The sequence below is a fragment of the Pygocentrus nattereri genome, chromosome 12 (genome assembly GCF_015220715.1).
Source record: "Pygocentrus nattereri isolate fPygNat1 chromosome 12, fPygNat1.pri, whole genome shotgun sequence".
Classification (NCBI taxonomy): domain Eukaryota; kingdom Metazoa; phylum Chordata; class Actinopteri; order Characiformes; family Serrasalmidae; genus Pygocentrus; species Pygocentrus nattereri.
The window spans coordinates 5,542,659-5,563,090 of NC_051222.1; the positions used below are offsets into that span (position 1 = coordinate 5,542,659).

The window sequence follows — 20,432 nt, forward strand, 5'->3', positions numbered from 1 at the left end:
GTTTTAGATGAGCTCAAGTCCAGAGAAGTTGGCGGTGTTTCTGAACATTGTTGATGCGTGACTTCTGCTGTGCATAGTACAGTCTTAACTTGCAATTGTCAATGCAGTTATGGACATTTCTATTGCATAGATATATGGCTTAAATGTTCATTTTCTAAAGAGTTATGATACAAATAGGAAAACAATGCAATAAAATTGAAATATGGTAAGACTGTATGTATAACCAGAAGCCATTATGCCATTCTGATCTAATACGATCTAGCATGGTGGATTGGTCTTTAAAGTCAACCCAAAATGAAATCTGAAAATATTCAGCTTTTTGGTTAATGAGTCTGGTCATTAAAAACGATTCTTTACAATTTAAGAGTTCCAAAGTGTAACGACTTCAAAGTGTAACAACTTCAAAGACCCTATAATGCAAATGTACAGCGCTTTAAAGTTTTTCCTTATAAATCTATTGGTCTGCTATGTATGCTAAGGATACCCTAGCCTCCCCTTCTCAAGTTAAATCAAGTCAAATTTTATTTATATGGTGCTTTCAACCTCAGACACTGTCGCAAAGCAGCTTTATAGAAACCCCAGTGAGCGTTGCCAAGGGCGACAGTGGCAAGGAATGACTCCCTAGCAGCAAAACGAGTGGAACCAAGACTCAAACGAGAAACCCGCACCCCCTGCACTGTTAGGTATACTTTTCATCAATCAAGGTACAAAAAATGTAAATGTTCCTTCAAAGGTCCAGCAGTGGTTTTAAGGTCCGATTGTGAACCTCAAAGGAGTTTTTCCAGATGAAAAGTACATATTTGTACCTTTTCCTAACCGAATCTTTTAAAACAGAGCAGTAAAATAAAGCCTGGAGGTGAGATGAATGTGTGGAATCAGTACAACTTGGAAAACACATTCAATGGATTATGGTTCATTATATTCCCTGACTAAAAGTACTGAGATGTATCCTTGAGGGAACCACCCCAGTGACAAGAGGGGGACTGCCCTAGATAATGTCGTACCTTTGTCTAAGAGTGTGGTCACAGTAATGACCAATGACAGCGGTTATAGGCCTATCAGAGTCACATTGAGAACTAGAGCTATGAAGACCAGTAACTGTTACTAGTGAAAACCAGTGGCTACTGTTAGGAGTCATGATTTATAGCTGGACAAAGGAATATGTTTGTCCACTGGTGAGAAGGTCATTTTAAATTGACTTGATTCAGATATATACATCGGTCCCGTCCCAACACATTACATCAACATAATTCCTGCCAAAGGTAAGTGCAAAGAATGGCAGTAACTGGGTTGATAATACATATTTCATTCATATGGAACCAATATAAAGATTTGAATCAAGTCAATTCAAAGCAGCATTTTTCAGTGTAGGTACCAAATGGACGTGACACGATAGAACTCTCTACATCTCTACACACAATCCCATGTCCTACTGCGAATGTACAGCGTTTTCAAGGTTTTCCTCATAAATCAATAGTGCAACATGCTCTCTGTTTTTCTGTTGTCATGTTTTCTCGAGCACTGAACTGTGAAAGTTTAGAAGTTAAAAGTGAAGGTGAAGCAGAACGTGGTCTACTGTGTACACTAAGGACATTCTAGCCCCTGCTTCTATCTTTTGGACTGAAAAACACATGAAATAAGCCAGAATATCTCCATTATTCCATGACTGAATTTCACAATCTATAGCTGGAGTTACATCTAAAAAAAGATTGCTTTGAATTTACATGATTCAAACGTGTACATCAGCTCCACAGGAGGAAAATATCAAAATATAACTCAATTATCCAGAAAAATAAGTACAACAAATGGCAGTAATTGCATATGGCATGCAGGACTGTCCCATCGAATGACTTTGTAATTATAATTGAAATTGACCAAGACACAATAAGAATTACACCACATGTTCTGTAAGTGGTGTAAGACACTTGTGTTTTTAAGGGAGCACACATGCCAGTATTTGCGGTTAATCGTCTGTAATTACACAGCAAGAGTGATTGAGAGTTAACCTCCACTGAAGACTCAGGCAGAGTATATTTTCTAAGGGCCTCAATTTGCCAATCTTCTGCACACACCCCCTTTTCAACTTCTACAGCCCTTTGTTCTCTTCCAAAGCACTTCAGATGGAATGCGACAGGACAAACACTTGAAGAAAACTTTTAACTTTGGTAAGGATGCATGGAGTGGATGATTGTACAGAGGAAAAATCGAAAATTTAGGGCAGCATTTTGCCAACAGCTGATTCTGTAGTCATCCTTACTAATTTTCCAAATTCAGATTCATTTGTTCATCCAGTGTTAATCTGGCAATAAAATCAGGAAAAACATAGCCTGTATTTCACCATTTGGCAGACGCTCTTATCTTCAGCTGAAGTTTGCATGGTGATTGTCATTCTGGATGATGGCATCTTCCAAAATGTCCATAAGAATGACTACCCAATCTGCTTTTGAGGAAAATTTAATTGCCTTGAAATTCAAATTTCACTCAACAGTTCCTACTTTTACAGTATACTGCTACACACTGTGCTCCCTTAGTGCTCTGGTGAGTGATTCCTATTAAAGAGTGAAGCAGAATTGAATATATAGCTAAGCTTAAATGCTTCAGCTGTTGGGATGCAAACATTTACCCTGAAATGCAAATACATAGAACATAGAACCTATCCAGCACCAAAAAGAGTTCTTCTGTTGTTGCAATGTCAACCTTGTAACAATAGAAGAACCCGTTTTGGGTGCTACACAGAACACTTTTCAAAAGGGCTCTACACAATCATCTACAGCACAACATTTTCTATCAGTCTGAAGGACGATTTCATGATGCGAAACATCTTTTATTTTCAAGTGTGTACATGAACTCAAGAACCAGACACTGAAAGACTGCTACTAAATCTTTAATGGCCACTGATGAAACCTTCGTCTCTCAGGAAACAAACAAACATATGGAATATAACGGGCTCTTTAGAAGCTAATAATGTGGTTTATTGTACCACATGGTGAAACAAAAAGGGTCCAGTGCACAGTCACCTTGAGAGGGCACTGTTTACTGTGGACAGTAAATCGTCATTATGTGTGGTCATATAACAGCTCGGCTCCAAGTGGTGAGCTAATCCGCTTCCTGTTATCACTGACCAGAATGCTACAGGATATATTATAGATGATTACAAATCAGCTGCACCCAGTGGTCCAGTTTATGAGTGCTGTAAACTTCTGGCCTCAATGTGATTTGATTCTGATTCTTTACAGCAAAATTATGTATCAATTTTACTGAAAATAACAACTTTGAAACAGCTTCCAATTAATTTTGACAGTACACTGACTTATGTTAGGGAGAATGGCATCTCTGTTGTTGTCACTCTGGGCCCAGGAAGGCTGCTATAGTACTATGTAACTTTGGAGGAGTGGCACAAGACCTCTCATGAGAACCCACCACACCAACAACTACAGGTCATGCTAGCTGTAGTGATCTGTCTCAATGCTGATGGGACAACAACAGCAGAGTGTCCATCCCTGACAGTGTTAGCATCGTTGGCTGTAACCTTATCTGTGTGACAGAGTTCTGGGGTTTTTCCAGATGCCAAAAGACGTGTAACTTCAGTCCCATTTCAGACTGGCATGTGAAGAAATAACTTCATCTCGCATAAAAAAGTTTGTTCAGTCTGGCTTGTAATAAATTATACTGTCCAATGTGTAGAATGTGCAGTATAGCCTATATTATGTTGACAACAAGGTTTTATTCAATTACTCCCTTGCTTCACATTCAAGCCCTTAGCAAACAATGTAGCCTATATGGTTTAAAAACGCAAGCAGTATTTCAACCCACTTGAAACACTTTGTCAGTTGTTTTTCTTTTCTTTAATTAGTGTTTATCTCTGATGTCATGATAAATAAAACTAAATTTGCGTACAATTCAGGTCAATCAATGCACAAAAACTCTACATAGAAGATTTTGATCACTTAATCATCTTACCAAAAAAATACAACCAATATTAAAACTACGAAGCTGAAGTTAGTTAGCCTACACCAGCTACACCAGCTTCTTGTTTGAATTTTCCCATTCCACCTTAAAAACTCAGCAGTTATCATTATTATTATAGTGCATTTGGTGCAACTGCCACACCATTTAAGGTGGGCTGGGAAAATTCAAACAAGAAGCTGGCGAATGTCCTTATGAGAAAATTCTAGCAGCGTTAAAAGACCAATACGTATATTTTGGTGATCTAAAATCAACTTATCAGGGGATAATTAGTCGTATTTAGCTGAGTCTATACCAAATTATCAAAAACACAGCAAAACATTTAACCCTTTAAATAGCCACGCTCTACTGGAGGGCCCACACTTCTATAACCTAAGAATAGTTCAGCTAGTTTGCATTGTAATCCATGTAGTTAATGAGTCATAAGGCTTAGTATGTCTTAAGCCTAAGATTTTAAGGGGTTAAGACACTGATTTATTATGATGTATTTGTGACAGTAATGTAAAAGTGACTTACACTCCTCGACTGTAGAATTACGATTCTTTAGAAAATGATTCAGTCCACCAAGACGTTTAAACACGGTTGAGTACTAATCTATCAGGTACTTACATGAACTGCCGCTGTTGTTGGACGGCACCACCAGTAGTTCAGCTCGAGGGTTCTTCACGATGTCCTGCCAGTGGATGGTGTCTGCATGGCACAGGAACTTATTCTGATCCACGTACACCCCACCATTCAAGATTTCTGATGGGGCAAGATAAATAAAAAAACAAGAATGCCTGTCAGACCTCAGATTACCTCGCTTCACATTGTGTTGTTCCAAATGATGCTTTATCACAATCACAGCTTTGACCACTAGTGCCAAGAAGAGATTTTGATGAAGTGAATAAACATAAGCTTTATCTTGTGAGCATGAGCAGAGCTTATAAAAAAGATTAGTGAAGATTACAAGCACATTATCCATCTACCTGCACATTTCTTGTATACAAGTTATGAGGACACAACGTATTGGTGTTAGAGAGAAGTGAGGAGTGACATCCAATTTTATTCTATTAAATTATTCTACACAACAAAAGCACAGAAGATAGGAGTAAAAACAATATAAAAGAGCAGACACTGATAAAGATTTCCATAGTGTAGAGTGTTAAAAATATAATGTAGGCAAAACAGAAGAATGAGAAGGACTGTGGAGAACCCTCACAGCCTACTGGGACTTAAAATACAGCAGATAGAATGGCTGTGGAGAACCTTCAGGGCCTACTTAGACTTAAAAAAGGCCAATCAGAATCATGTCAGATATATTTACATTGAAGTAATAATCTTATTGTATTGCTAAATTTTGGGAACAAAAGGGTGAAACCATTGAAAAACCCAACAGTAAACGATCAAATCAGATAAAGCCAAGCTAACTTTCCCATTAGTCAGGCCTTCAGGAGCTGGAAAGAAAGCCTTACCTGTTCGATTAGTTTCCAACATAATAAGGAAAGGAGACTGAAATCAAGAAATCATTATTTCCAATGTGTGTGAGCAATTTTTAGAGGAAGTGCATTACACTAGTCCAGCTATATTACTGACCATGAATATGAGTAGTAGCCTAACCAGGCTTCAGCTAGTTTTTATGAATGTTAACCAGTAGAGGGAGCTCTATAGCTAAAATGTGTTAAGGTCTGTTACAAGCCTCAAAGGAAATCATGAAATGCTTTTCACAAACATCACAAGGCAGTGTTTAATATAGAATGACGAAAAATCAACCATGACATTAATACTAGCAAACCATTAGAACCCCATAGGGTTCTATTATCATAGACATTTTTGACCAGGTTTTAACAAGTATGGCTAGAACCGAAGGCCTGACTCCAATTATCTCTTATATATCTCTTATAACACTTCAGGGTGTAATACCAGGTAAATGTGAGTGTTAAAGTTATAAGAAGTATCATGTTTAATCCATAGTTACCAGCATAAAGTAGCAATTACTGTAGGCCAGAAAACTATTTCTGTGCCTGATCACTTTGATTACACTTTGTAAATCTATTTTTTTTATTTGTGCATAAAGAAATCCATTCAAATCATATTGTCACTTTCTTTACCACTCTGAACTGTATTTTACAGACCACCCATACAGTTCTCACAAACATAAGATGTGACCTAATACTGAGCTCCTTTAATGCAATAAATAAAGTCCAGGATTTGATGAGACTGTTCAAATCTGATTGGCCGAAATTAAGTGGCCACGTCTGTCCAATTTGCTCCCTTTGTTTTTGCATGAGTAATTAACATGATTAGAGATGTGGGATAAAAATGACAAGAGAGGCTTCCTTGATTGTCATTTGCACCATTGCTCATCATCTGAGGTCCCCTGAGGTGCCGCCGCAGCAAAAAAAGAACATAAGGCCTTTTGAGGACTCTGTTTTATCTCCTTCACACCATTGTAAAATAGAAATTTCTGGCTGACACGGAATCGTCTGAAATCCGAACATAGCTGTCAATAAAAAGAGTTAATGTACAATAAACTTGCTAAAATAAATAGTATATATTGACTACAGTACATGCAATGAAGCCCAAAGGTCTCAACAACTGGATCATCCAAGAGTCCTTTGGTGTGAACAGACCTTTGGGCCTGAATGCCACACTGGTCACTTTTGCAGTCTTGTATTTTGACAAGTTTCATTTAGCTGTTTACTTGCTCCAAGGCTATAGGGATCATCCTACAAAACTGAGTGACCCTATACTTTAATAATGTTTATTTTATTAATTGAACCTTCCATTTTTGTCAGTAACAAAACAAGCATAACATCAACAAAACTTTAAGAAATGTTTCATTAGTGACAATTTTAACTCGTTTTTAGCAGGACTCAGAAATGCTAGCCTGTAGATGACTAACAAACACACTTTTGAACAGTGGTAAACACATGCAGACATAATATTTATCATTAAAACCCAAAAACTAGATTTAATTGCAGAAAATCTGTGTTTAGGTAGTAACAATTGCCAATGCTCCACACTGCTCCACACCTTCACTTCAGAACAATGGGATCTACCTGCTCACCATGTGGCCATGAGGGACAGGGATGCAGCCTCACCTCATGCTCTAAAATGCAGGGGTGTTGCTAAAACTATGGCTCCGCCCACTGATGAAAACTTTCAGTAGTGACATACATAGGACAGCCTTTTACTGACTAAAGTTTTCATTTAAAAATGAAACTAATGATAAATCTACATCTCTTAAAACTCTTAGCACTTTAAAATAAAAAATATAAAATAAATAAATGTAAAACAAATGTAAATATTCTCACAAGTTTAAATTTGTATATATTTAGCTTGTTATGATCTCAAATAATGTTTTGGGTTTAATTAGATCATTACATAGTACTATATAATAGTACATATAATACATAATAATAGGTTAATATCTAAGATCTGAATGTACTTTTTTGTATAGTTTTTCGTAGCTTCATCTAATACAATAGACTAGGCCATATATAGTGATTATGACACAATATTACTCAACAAATACGGCATATGACATGTTTATGGCATGATTACGTTATCAGGGTTCAAGTATATTCAAGTATATTCAAGTATTACAACCCAGTGTGTCTTTGCTGTTTAGCTGTTTGATCTTACACTGGAATACATGTGAGAATTCTAACCTTTCAACCTTTCAGTGAAGTAAAATTTTTCAATTATTCAAAGGAAAAAAAAAACATATTAAAAATTAACCACATTTGCATTAGCATTCACTAGCGTTACTAGGTAGCTGTGGAAAACAGCTCCAGATAGGATGAAAGCATAAATAATTGGATCGCTGTCAGCAAATTATACCACATCCTAGTCTCAGTGTGTGGCAATTATCACATATTAGACTGTACCCAACAGGTCAGATGCTAATGAGGTAAACAAATTTCAGAGCAAAAAAAGTTCAAATAGGCATGTAAACACCATGATATAGGGGTAAGATAGAGAAAGTTATTATATGTGAAGTCTAAATAATGTTTCAGGTTCTCTGCCAAGATAAAAAACAGCACATATTGGAGTAACACATATTGGGAGCTTATTAATGTCTTATTCATTATTCAATAAAGCCTTTATGAGACTCTTCTAAAAGGTTAATTCAATGTACATTAAGCTTTAGACATTATAACCTATTTTAGTACATAATTGGAGGTAGGGGAAAAACTCTAGTCTCTAATAAGATGCAAATTTAGGTGAATAATTCATGCTCCAATGATCCTAGGTAGAGGAACTGTCCAAAGACAGCAGTGAGATGCTACTATTGTTGGCAGTGGATGTGTTTTATCTGAGATTTAGCTAAGAAATTCTTTCTTGCTGCATTTATACTTTGTGTTTTGTAAACAATCTGAAACATATTATTTTCTTCCTCATTTTAAAAGCTATTCGTTTCGGAGGAATATGGCCATACAAGGCTGGGATGCAGGAAATGTAGCCTAATACAGGTTGTACAGCCTAAAATAATGTACTATACACTATTAGAAATAAAGGCAGTGTTCAAGTACATTTTTCATTCATCAAGATATAAACAATACAAATGTACCCTCAAAGGTACAGCAGTGGTTATAAACTCAAATTATGTACCTTAATTTTTTTTCCAGGTAAAAAGTATGTATTTGTACCTTTTCATAACCAAATGTTTTAAAATAGAACAGTAAAATAAAAATCCTAGGTGTCTGGAGTCAATATACCTTAGAAAATATCATTTCAATGGATAATGATACAATTTTGTTCCCTGGCTAAAGGTACTGAGATGAACCCTTGAGGGTCCCACCCCAGTGACAAGAGGGGGACTGCCCCAATGAGCATTTTATACCTTTTTTTCTGAGAGTGTATGGGTGTTAATGCATTTCCAGAAAGGTTACTATCTCTGGAGGTTGACACCAATGCAATGTCTGTGCCTTTCTTATTCAATGTGCAGATAGCTAAAACAAGTTGGAACATGATGCAATGAACATGCTGAATTAGACATCATCCATACAAACTCTACATAGATTACTGTACTATAATTTTACAGACTAAGGTTGGTTTTTCCCATCTATGATGGAAATTTAACTGCATGCAATTGGTTGAAGAAAATTTTGTACTGTTAATTATGTTTTGGACCCCTTCCTTGCATGATAATTGCGATTGATCCCTCAAGAGTAAGACTCTAAACATTAAAACATGATCCGAAACATTCTTTTTGTGCAATAATTTTGACTGTTAATTGTAAATTCCCAAGCTAATAACAATGCTGAGACATTACATTCACGTTAAACAGCTACTTAGATGGTTAAAGCAAAGAAATTTATGATTAAATGTAGTGTTTGGGCTTATGAACAGCCAAATTCATTGTTTATTTACATTTTTAATTGTGATGGCGAAATGCAAATCAAGTGGTCATACCCACACTCTTAAAAATAAATATTTTGGTTCCCTAAAGAACCTTTTAGTGGATAGTTCTTTAGAGTACTATTTTTGTTAATGAGTCATGTGAGTGCGAAGAACCTTTTGAAAGATGAAAGAACATCCACATATTGTAAAGGATCTAGGAAGAAACCTTGAGATGGGAGGGTACATTAACCTTTGAAATGTCTTTTACGCTTACAAATTTCTTTCAAACGCGGTTCTCCAGGGAACCAAAAGTGGTTCTCTAAAGAACCCTTTGAGGAACCTAATTTTTAGTAGTAATTTACATAGAGATTTCCTATTGCGTATGAATGGTTCATTCATTACATTAGAAGCATCGTTTAGTAAAATCACATTACTGAACCTCCCCATGTAATACTAAAACTATCTGAAAGGGACCAAATTCGCAGGTCACTGATGACAGCAAATACTTTTTTGTGACTTGGGAAATGAGTAGAAAATGTCATACTCCATCAGGGATGAGGTTTCACCTTTACAGGTCCAACAGGAGCTGGAGCTTCAAATTCAAACACTGGTGCATGGATAAAGAACCGAAGGCTCGAGGCAATAGCAGATAGCAATGGTTGCTGAACAGTGATTGTAGGGCTGAGAAAATAAGGCAGAGCTTGGGATTTGTTGACTGAACTACCCCTTGCACATAATAATTTTGAATGGCCTTAATATAATGACAGTGCTCTCTATAAACAAATCCAATTTCTTTATCTCAATAAAATGCAGTGTAATAAATATTCTTTCCCCATTTGATTGAGCAGGCCTGGGATCAATCTAAGTAGGCCTATGTCCCTGCCCTAGTGAGGTCATTTTCTCCCAACCCATAGCGAAACCTCTACAACTCTATTACATATACTTCATTCTCCATCTTTACCACACATACAAGGTCAGGAAGAAGAACCTAAGTTTAATTCCTGATGAATGAATTCACAAAGATGAATGGAAACAAAAACCCAACAGGGGTTACATGAATATACATGGCTGCAAGTGAACAGTGGAGCTTGAGAGTATGAGTTAAACTTCATATAATTCTTCACAAAAGCTATGCTGAGCGATAAGGACAAAGGAAGCGTAGCGAGGAAAGATAAAAATGCAGTCTCAGCGGACGTTTCCTGGGGGGTGCGTGGGGAACAAAGGGATTCTCCTTTAGCCTTTAGTGGCCTGTCAGAAGGTCATAAGTGAGAATGGAGCGACGAATGACACCAAAAGTTCTTCACGACTCCGTTTTGACATCCGCAGTGTAAGTTCTAGTATTCAGAAATGTATATCATTATTATTTCCTTCACCATTTCCCCAACATGAAAGATTCTTTGTCATCCTGCCAAAAGAAAGCAAAAAAGAGAAGAGCAGGGCACTCAAACTACAAATCCCATAAATCTTCGGCCAATAACCGTAATTTGAATGAGACCATTGAGCACATTAGAAGAAAGTAAGAATGAAAGATGAGGTTGTCTTGGAAGTAAAATTAAAAGTGCAGAGGGGAGAGAAGGAGTTCAAGGCAGCCAAAGCGATGGAGAAGAACTGCATTATGAAGTCGTTTGAAGGGCAAAAGCTCATAATGCAGCCCTCACCAGAGGAGAAAATTGAGCTCTTTTATATGCACTCTCATAACGCTAAACGTCCGACTCCGACTGTAAACACAATTTAATCACCTGGACCAAGTGCGAGAACTCACGGGGAGGAAAAGTTGGGAAAGCATGCAGGAAAAGGGATCAAGATGAAACTAGAAGGTTAATATTTGCTGTATTTAATTGATTTGATGCAAATATGTATATCACTTTAGCATGAATAACATGTTATGACTATGTCAATTCACAACTTTTGACAATAATTTCATGTGGAAATTTCATTTGTAGGCAAAGGTTTGGGCACACCTGGCCAAATTCCCATCACATTTGCTGATATTTAGCGGAGTCCATTCTTCCATCTACCTGGGCAAAGTTTCCATGGGCTGCCACGCAACTCCAGAGCACAATAGATTCACCCCCTTGAAAAACAGTTGGCAAGGTGTTCTTTTCATCAACTACTTCTCTGTTTTTCTTCAAACTCATCTTTGGTGAGTGTGGCCAAAGAATTCCATGTTTACTTCATCACTCCAGAGCTGATCTAGACGTTGTTTTGCACACTTCAGACAGCGACGTTGTGATGGTGAGGTTTTGTTTTGATGAGTCTTTCATGCAGATCATATTTCTTATAGCACAGTAGAACTGTGCACCACCTCTCCTGTGTCAGCTAAGCCATTCTTTGCTGTCATCTGGGGGTTTTGCTTTGCCTTTCTGGCCAGCATTGAAGCAGTTCCATCTTCACCGTCCAGATCTCGCCTTGACCTCCACAGTTCCCATCAACTGCCACTTCTTAACGATGTGGAAATTGTGAACTGGAACTGCTGTGATATCTTCTTATAGCCTTTTCCTGCTTTTTGGGAAATAATTCGTTTCATTTTCAGATCTTTACCTGGATGCTTAGAGTGGCCCATGGTTGACCAAACTTGCACATATGCCACAAGTCCAATTTTTTTTCTTGATTTTTTTAGGTAATCAAACGTGAAGTAACTATGCATTAATAATAACCAAAAATGTTATTTTTCAAAATAATATAGATTGTGCTTACTTCTTTTCACTTCAAAAATCAACAAAATATCTCATATGGCCAGTTTGGGGCGCCTGAACCTTTTCATTCAGCTGTACACAGGTCAATAAAAAAAATAAAAAATAGAAAAATACACTTTTATATCCATAGGTGTCACTGGTGTTAGTGATCCTCACTAGTGTTACACATAATAAAGGCAACATCAAAGACATTTTGGACCAAAAATGCATTTTACAAAACGGCTGCTGCAGCGCATCAAACCACATGCTGTAAATGATGTACTTAAATGTGTTATAATGAAGATACAGTGGACTTACCATGTGCTTTTCTTCATAGATCCTCAGAAAAAGATGTCAAGTGATGTCATTAGTGTGACTTTTATTTCTAAATAATAATGATGCAGTAACACCAGTGACACGACTCCTGAGGACCTTTCATTATAGATTTTATAATATTTATTTGGCAGTTGTTTTCTTTGTCATCTAATTTACAGTCGTGTATAGATTATTGTAGCTAAAATTGCAGAAAAATGTGTTCTTTTTTTCAAAATATGGCCTCAGCCTTCACACATGACTGTAGAGACAAGCACTACTGGGGTGCTTGGAGTTCTAGATAACTGATTTAAAATACAATATTGCTAAATTCATGGCGTAATCAAGTGTAATACATCTGTAAACGCTGGGGTCACAAAGGAACCTTTCAGCAGAATGACCCATACACAGTATACTTCCTTGATTGCATCTTTTAGACACTTTCAGATGATTTGGCAAATGCACCTCTTCCACTCCACTTGGGGCCCAAACGGTATCTGTTTTGACTGTCCGCAAAGAACACAAGAATAACAAGGATAACATTTGCTAAATCATTCATTTCAGAAAGTTCCTTGGCAGGACGGGCACTTGAGTGTACGGAAATCCTTAAGTGACTTCTGCTGCAAGATTTGTCACAGCACACGGCTCAAAGAGAACGCCCTGGGTGCATCTCCATGAGGTTTGCGAGTCAGCGGGGATAAGATTGTTTAGCATGATGAATGGGAGAGTTAGTGTAATTGGGGAGTGTGTGGACATAGCACCCCCTCTTTCCACAGCCTCCTAAACTGTAATTGTGTTTCGTTCCTCTGATTGCATTTCAACCATCCCAAATCCTATTGTTTCCCAATGAGTCAGGATGAAAAATGTCACACGTTAAAGGTTTATGGGATTCCTCATAACATAGAGAATCTGTTAGAGAGCAGAAAAAGATGGTAAAGGGTTCAGCGACGGCGCTAACATTTCCTTTCTGCTGCTGTTTCTTCTCAGGCTAGGAAGCATTATATAGTGTGACTGGTTCAGAATAAAATTTCACAATTAAGACTTTACAGGACTGTTCTGTATGAGTTTAGAATCTCACTGGATGATTATTGATTTATCTGGTCTATGAACGGATTAACAAACTCAATTAAAAAAAAGTGCACTTTGAAAATGTACCTATGGCTTGTCAAAGCAGTCGTGTAGGATCATGTTTTCTACTAATTTGTGAGACCCCAGTAAGTAAAGCCAACCCCAGCAACTGCAAACCAGTGTTTGTGAGGCAAGATCCAGTGCAAGATGCCACGCCTCGGCCAGATTAAATTTGGAGCCTCCATTGTCAATTTGCGAAACTTTCTCTTCTCTAAATTGCTGAGTAATTGATGGACGCTTTTTCTCACTACCACGCTAACAATTTTTTAGAGGTGACACCAAATGCAATCAGGTTGAACTGGGAGACGTAAATCTAATAATAGAGGCAAATGAAAACGTTTGTCAAGGCCGCGAGCACTTCAGAAAGCAGGATCCTAAAAGGGTATAATTTCAACCAGCTTGCTACCTATTTTTAAATGGACACCTCACAGGTGTGAAAAAGAAATTGAGAGCAAATAATCGCAGAAGGGTCAAATGTGTTTTTCAATTTCTGCATGATTTAATAATAATAAAGTAATAATTTCTTGCCTTGCTTCCATCAGTATTCTAAACGGAGGTCATTATTTCCAAATGAACCTTTTACAAACTTGTTGACCAGTGAAACACAAGAAACTTCTTATGAGAATGAAGGAGAACCACTGTGAGGAACCAAGACACAAAAGGAATTATTTATTTATTTATTTATTTTTTATGAGAATGAATAACACTGAGATTAAATTAAATTAAAAGGGAGACACTATCTAAGAGCATGAGGAAGAACGACTGAGAGGAACCAAGACCTAAAAGAAGACACTATCTGAAAACTTAAAGAATCACTGAGAGGAACCAAGACTCAAAGGAGACTATCTAAGAGCATAAGGAAGAACCACTGAGAGGAACCAAGACTCAAAAAGGCGATGCTATCTAAGAGTATTAGGAAGAACCACTGAGAAGAACCAAGACCTGAAAGGAGACACTATCTGAAAACTTAAAGAAGAACCACTACGAGAAACCAAAGCTCAAAAAGGAGATACTATCTAAGAGCATTAGGAAGAACCACTGAGAAGAACCAAGACTCAAAATAAACTAAGAGCATAAGAAAGAACCACTGAGAGGAACCAAGAATCAAAACAGACCCTGTCTGAAAACTTAAAGAAGAACCACTGAGAGGAACCAAGGATCAAAGGAGACCCTGTCTGAAAACTTAAAGAACTTAAAGAAAGGAACCAACACTCAAAGGAGACTATCTAAGAACCACTGAAAAGAACCACGTCCTGAAAGGAGACACTATCTAAGAGCATAATGAAGAACCACTGAGAGGAACCAAGACTCAAAAGAGAAACTCTTCCTCCTCTGGGCCTCACTGGGTAGCAGAAGTAGAGTGAGATATGAAGCCTACACGAGCAGGATTAAACCGAGGCAATCAAATTAGACAGAAGAGAGAAGTGAGATATCTGCGATAAGCCTGTGACCAATGTTAAAGGCCAGTGTAGTGTAGGTGGGATAGTAATTGTGTTGGACAATTGCAGGATGTTAGAGATATAAGAACATGGCAGGGCAGGTGGAAGATCAATACGATTACAAAGCAGATAAAGAAGACCAAGAAGTAGCTCTGGACCATACATGAAGTTGGTAAGAGACTGTGAGGATTAGAGTCTATGAAGGATATGAATGACATAATATGCTCTGGAGAGTCCAGGAAGGATAAAAGGTTATTGGAGGCTGGTGACCATCACCTCAAAAAAGTGAACATAATATGCATGTCAATTTGAAGCAATCAAGCAGATGAAAGAGCAGAAGCAAGGAATGTACAGGAATGTTGAGAACATTGTGGATAACAGCTGTGGCTGTTCTGACTTTTGCTCATGAACAAATCCTCATAGAACCAAATTCCTAGACAAATTCAGAACCACGCACTCCAACATAACTGAATTTACAACCCCAAATAAACCCCTAGACAGAGTATCCCAATAACTCCTGAATTCACAACTTCTACCAAACTCTTGGACTCAGAACCTCCAAGTTAGAACATCATTCAAACTCCTTCACTCAGAACCCCTACTAAATTGAATAAGAACCTAAACAGTGGTATTCCGTACCCTAACCAAAACTGCTGCTAACTAATAAATCCCGAACTGCACACAAAACCTAATTTAAAATCCCACAAGCACATAAATTTAGAACATTGTTCATACGTCTTCACTCTCTCCCCTATAAAACTTCTAAAATCAGCACCCCAACCAAACTCCTGGATTCAGAGCCTTAACCAAATAGCTGGATTCTGAGCCCTAACCAAACAGTTGGATTCCAAACCCTACCTAAACTCCTGGATTCATGACCTCATCAAAATACCTGAATGCAGAACTTTAACTCCTAGATTCAGACCAAACTATTAAATTCAGAACTACAATCAAACTCCTGGTTTCAGAATTTCAGTTGAACAGTTTGACTCAGAACTCCAACCCTATCCCTGATTTCAGAACTCCAGTGAAAGGCCTGGTCTCGGAGCCCCAAACAAATTTCTTTACCTAGAACAGAAACAGCGACACCATTACTACAAAATCCCAGACACAGCAATGCCTCATGGGTTCCCTGAGCTGAAATATAAATGCCACTATCCTGATGACTCCCAATGCCATCCTGTCGGACTATTTTGGACCTATGAAGTGCCTGCATTTTTACAGTGTGATCCAAAATGACTTTTCTAAAATTTAAAAACATCCTTCAGAATTTTTTATAAAAGTACAAGTGACAAGGATCGATAGAGGTAAAGTCTTGTTGGACTCGAGTTAAGGGCAAATCTGAGACACTGTCATCTTGAATATTTCAGTGACGGTTTTTGGAAAGATATAAATTCCTGGGTACTGAGCCCGAACAGGCTGTTCTTATACAGGACAAAGTGTCCAGAATACAGAAGCTCATAGGTTTGGACGGCACAGCAGACACACACACACACACACACACACACACACACACACACACACACACACACACACACTCTCTCTTGCACTATGCACTCGTTTCTGTTTACATCATCCAATGAGACGCCCCCTCAATGTCAAATCGGTAACACAGACCCATTGGCAAGCCAAACTGGCAACTGCTTTGAATATGCAATTAGAACCTGTCACAACAGATTCAGCGTGCTGGGAAACATGGGATCCTGCCCAACTGTCTGGCACAAAGAGGCTGGAAAACGTGTTTGAAAAACAAAGTTTGCGAGAAAGTGGGAAAAATGCACGCAGTCGGATTTACCCCAAACTTCTGCTAATAAAAATAGACATCTGTGGCACCGTCGCCTTTGAGACTTTGCCATAGCAGTGTGGAAAAAAGAACGGGAAAAAGTGCCAAATCCCTACAGCCTGATCGAGATTCCATTAGAGACTGTTAAGTGAGATTTCACAGGTATTTGACCTCTAATGGAGACAAATTTCAGTGTCCCCCACCACATCCATCAAACGCCTGGAGAAAAAGCAGCGCTGGCAGCGCTTGGCTCTGGGTGAAATCAGCCCACTGCAGAGGCAAAACCCACTGAGGGAAAAGCAGAAATGTTCCCAGGCTGCAGCCTGGCAGCAGAGCGAAGCTGGGAGTGCTCACCCTCTCTACAGTCTTCGAGGGATTGTGTTTTCATTAGATTCAGCTTTAACCAACAGCCTTCTAAAAAATTCAGATTCAGGAAAGCCAGTTATTATCCATAAAGCACCCACCATCTCCACTCTTCTCTGCTACTAGTGATGGATGGGAAAATATGGGAATGAAGATAACTCAGTATTCATGCCAGAGGACTTTAGTGGACTTTATATTTCCAGCAAATGGAGTGATGACTTCAGAAAACTAATTCATCAGGCAGATGTCAGTATCTTAACAATAGAGCAGGATTACCAATGAATATTAATAAGTGCTTATTTGTATGTTTATTATTGACCAGGCCAATAATATCGCTGTACAGATGTTCACCAAGCAAACTGTGGGGGAATGTTGTGAGTAGTGCAGTTTTACTTAACTGAATATAAACCAATAATAATAATAATAATAATAAAAGTAATAATAATAAGGTACTAAGCATATCAGGGACATTAAAATGAGTCTCAATTAATAAATAATATCAAAATAAATTATTAATAATAGTACTAATACACAATTTTAATATTAATTAAAATTACTAGAAATATCATATAAAAAGTATTAAATCAAAAACATAAAATAGATAACAATGATTTAGAATATATATATATATATATATATATATATATATATATAAAAGTAGTGGTAGTAGTTTTAGTAGTGCTAAACGAATATATATATATATATATATATATATTCGTTTAGTACTATTAAAGCTACTACCACTATTATTATTATTATTATTATTAGTAGTAGTAGTAGTAGTTGTAGTGTTGTTTTAGTATCATGATAATAATAATAGATTCAATAAAAATCAACCCCTCATAGAAAAAATTTAATAATTCAATCTGTAGTTTTTGTTTGTTATGTTGTTGTCATCATTATTTAGAAACATGATAACAAAACTAATAATTAGGAAAAGGGAAATTACTACTATTAGTACACCAATAGATAGTGATTTTATTACTTTTGAAAAAAAATATGCAAAAATGTATTTAAAAACTAATAATTTTAACAATATTTTTTTAAAATCTGCATTATATTGCAGGATTTGCATATGCTGATGGGTTAGCTAAACAAAAAAGCAGCAGTACTTCAGTTCAAGTTCCAAGTCTGAAACTTTCTGCTGGATTCTTTAAAAATGGGGTCGTTTCCTCGGTCACACTTCTCTATAATCCTAGAATGCCACATTTTTCTAGGTTTAAAACCTCGGTCCATTCTTATTAAGCTGCCTACAGAGTTTTTTCATTTAAAACCTATCTAGTGCTGGTTTAGTCTGTAGAAATCGTCGTTGGAGATCAGCTCTGTTCTGGGCTAAGCTTCTCACACTGGAGAGTTCCAGCATTTCTGGTTCTAAAGCCTGGTGGAGTTTGTAGCGATCAGTTCTGCATCGTTCTACTTCCACGTCTGAAGCTCACTACGCGGGGTCATTGTCTTTAAAGTCCTGGCATCAGAAGTTTCAAGCAGTTTGTTATCAATAATTTAATCGTTCCAACTAAAAAACACACCAAAGTAAACAGGACATCAGACAGAAAATGTTACAACTGCTAAGCCATTCAGATATTCACTCTCCTCGACAGGGAAATAAGTCCATGCAACAGCTCCACAGAGGGAGCTTACATGGGCTGATCAATACTGAGGCCCAACTGGCTGCAGAAGGTTTCGCTCAGCAAGTCCAGCCATGAGCTCAGACAGTTCTGACTCACTACTGGAGGGTCATTAGCTGATCAGTCAAGGCTGTATGGACTGGGCACTGACTGGATTGACAAGTCCTGGGCCAAGGGTGGAAAACTCCACATCAAGGCCTCTACGTGATTATTCATAAGTATGAAGGTGTGGGAAAGCAAAAGATATGTTTTTTAAAAGTGGGAATAAATTAGCCTGCAAGGATGCAGAATCAGCAAACAAGTCTTGGACACGGTATTAGCCTTGGCAGGGCGTCCTTGCACATACGTACACAAGATCTTGACTTAAGTGGGCATAAAACTATATGATGATATGTTGTTTTTTGTGTTAGGGAGTAGATCTCAACACTGAATTCTGAACCTAAACCAACTGGATGGAAATTCACTCAAACTTCACTCAGAAGCCCTTCTAAACTGAATACAGTGCCTGAACTGAGCTTCTGGATTCAGAACCTCAACCAGTGGTATTCCGATATTCTCAAAACCAAATTTCAAATCTCAAAAGCACATTTAGAAAATTGTTCACATGTTTTCAATCTCTCCCCTAGTAACTTCTGAATTCAACACCTCAACCACACGCCTGGATTCAGAACCTCAACCAAATAGCTGGATTCCAAGGCCTAACCAAACAGCTGGTTTCCAAACCCTACCTAAACTCCTGGATTAAAAATATCAAAACGCCTGAATGTTGAACCTTAATTCATGCATTCAGAGCCCTGACCAACCTCCTGAATTCAAAATCCCAATTAAATTCCAGTAATCAGAACATCAGCCAATTCCTGAATTTATAACCTCCCCCCATACAAAATGAACTCAACACAGTCTTCTGGACTCAAAAACACAATCAAATTCCTAGATCCAGAACCTCAGCCAATTCCTGGATTTAGAACTTGAACCAAACTCCTGGACTCAAAGTCATACTATATCCCAGGATTCAATACCCTAACAAAAGTCCAAGATTCAGAACCTTAATCAAACTCCTAGATTCAGATCCCCAACCAAACTCTTAAATTCAGAACCAGAACCAAACACATGGATTCAGAATTTCAGCTGAACAGATGGAGCCCCAACCCTATCCCTGAAATCAGAACCTAAATTAACTGGATGGACTCAGAACCTCAACACCATCCCTGAATTCAGAACTCCAGGCCTGGACTCAACCAAATTTCTTTACCCCCATTTCTTTACATTTATATGTTGATATGTTTGTTGTGTGTTAGGGAGTATATCCCAACACTGAATACCATCAATGTCAATATCGTTTTCATGTTTTCTTTATATCATTGTCCTCCTACTACAATGCCCAACATGCATTGCCATACAATTGGGAATCCCGCCATTCTTTATCATACAACCACTGGGAATCCCTGTGGTGCCAACCAATCTCTCCATTGTAGTGATGACTTGAAGACAGTTACCATAGTTACTACAATAAGCCTACAATAAGATATTCCACGTCCTAGCAGTAACGTTAGCTATCAAATTTTATTCTGCATCCACCAGCTAATCAAAAGCAAAACATCAAACAGCCTGTTTCCAAGATTTCACTCAAAAGCCACTGTAGTTTTTCAAAACTTCTTCTCACCTTCAGGATGCATCATGAGAATGGGGGGGTCATTCTTGCCTCTATTCTGATTCTGAATATTTGAGATGCTTTCAAATGTAGATTTGGAAGGGAAGATGAAAGTGAACCATGATGTAGGGACTACTCCATGGATTTGGTACCCAGGCTTGG

General features: G+C 37.8%; 1 protein-coding gene across 2 annotated transcripts in view; it reads right to left on the reverse strand.

Annotated features, from left to right (window-relative positions):
* Positions 1-20,432, reverse strand: part of si:ch73-383l1.1 (receptor tyrosine-protein kinase erbB-4) — a 323,429-nt gene that overhangs the window by 95,819 nt on the left and 207,178 nt on the right. For both annotated transcript variants that reach the window (XM_017719311.2, XM_017719313.2), the window contains one exon: positions 4,576-4,710. In XM_017719311.2, coding sequence (XP_017574800.1) covers positions 4,576-4,710 — 135 coding nt within the window. The remainder of the gene's footprint in view (positions 1-4,575; positions 4,711-20,432) is intronic.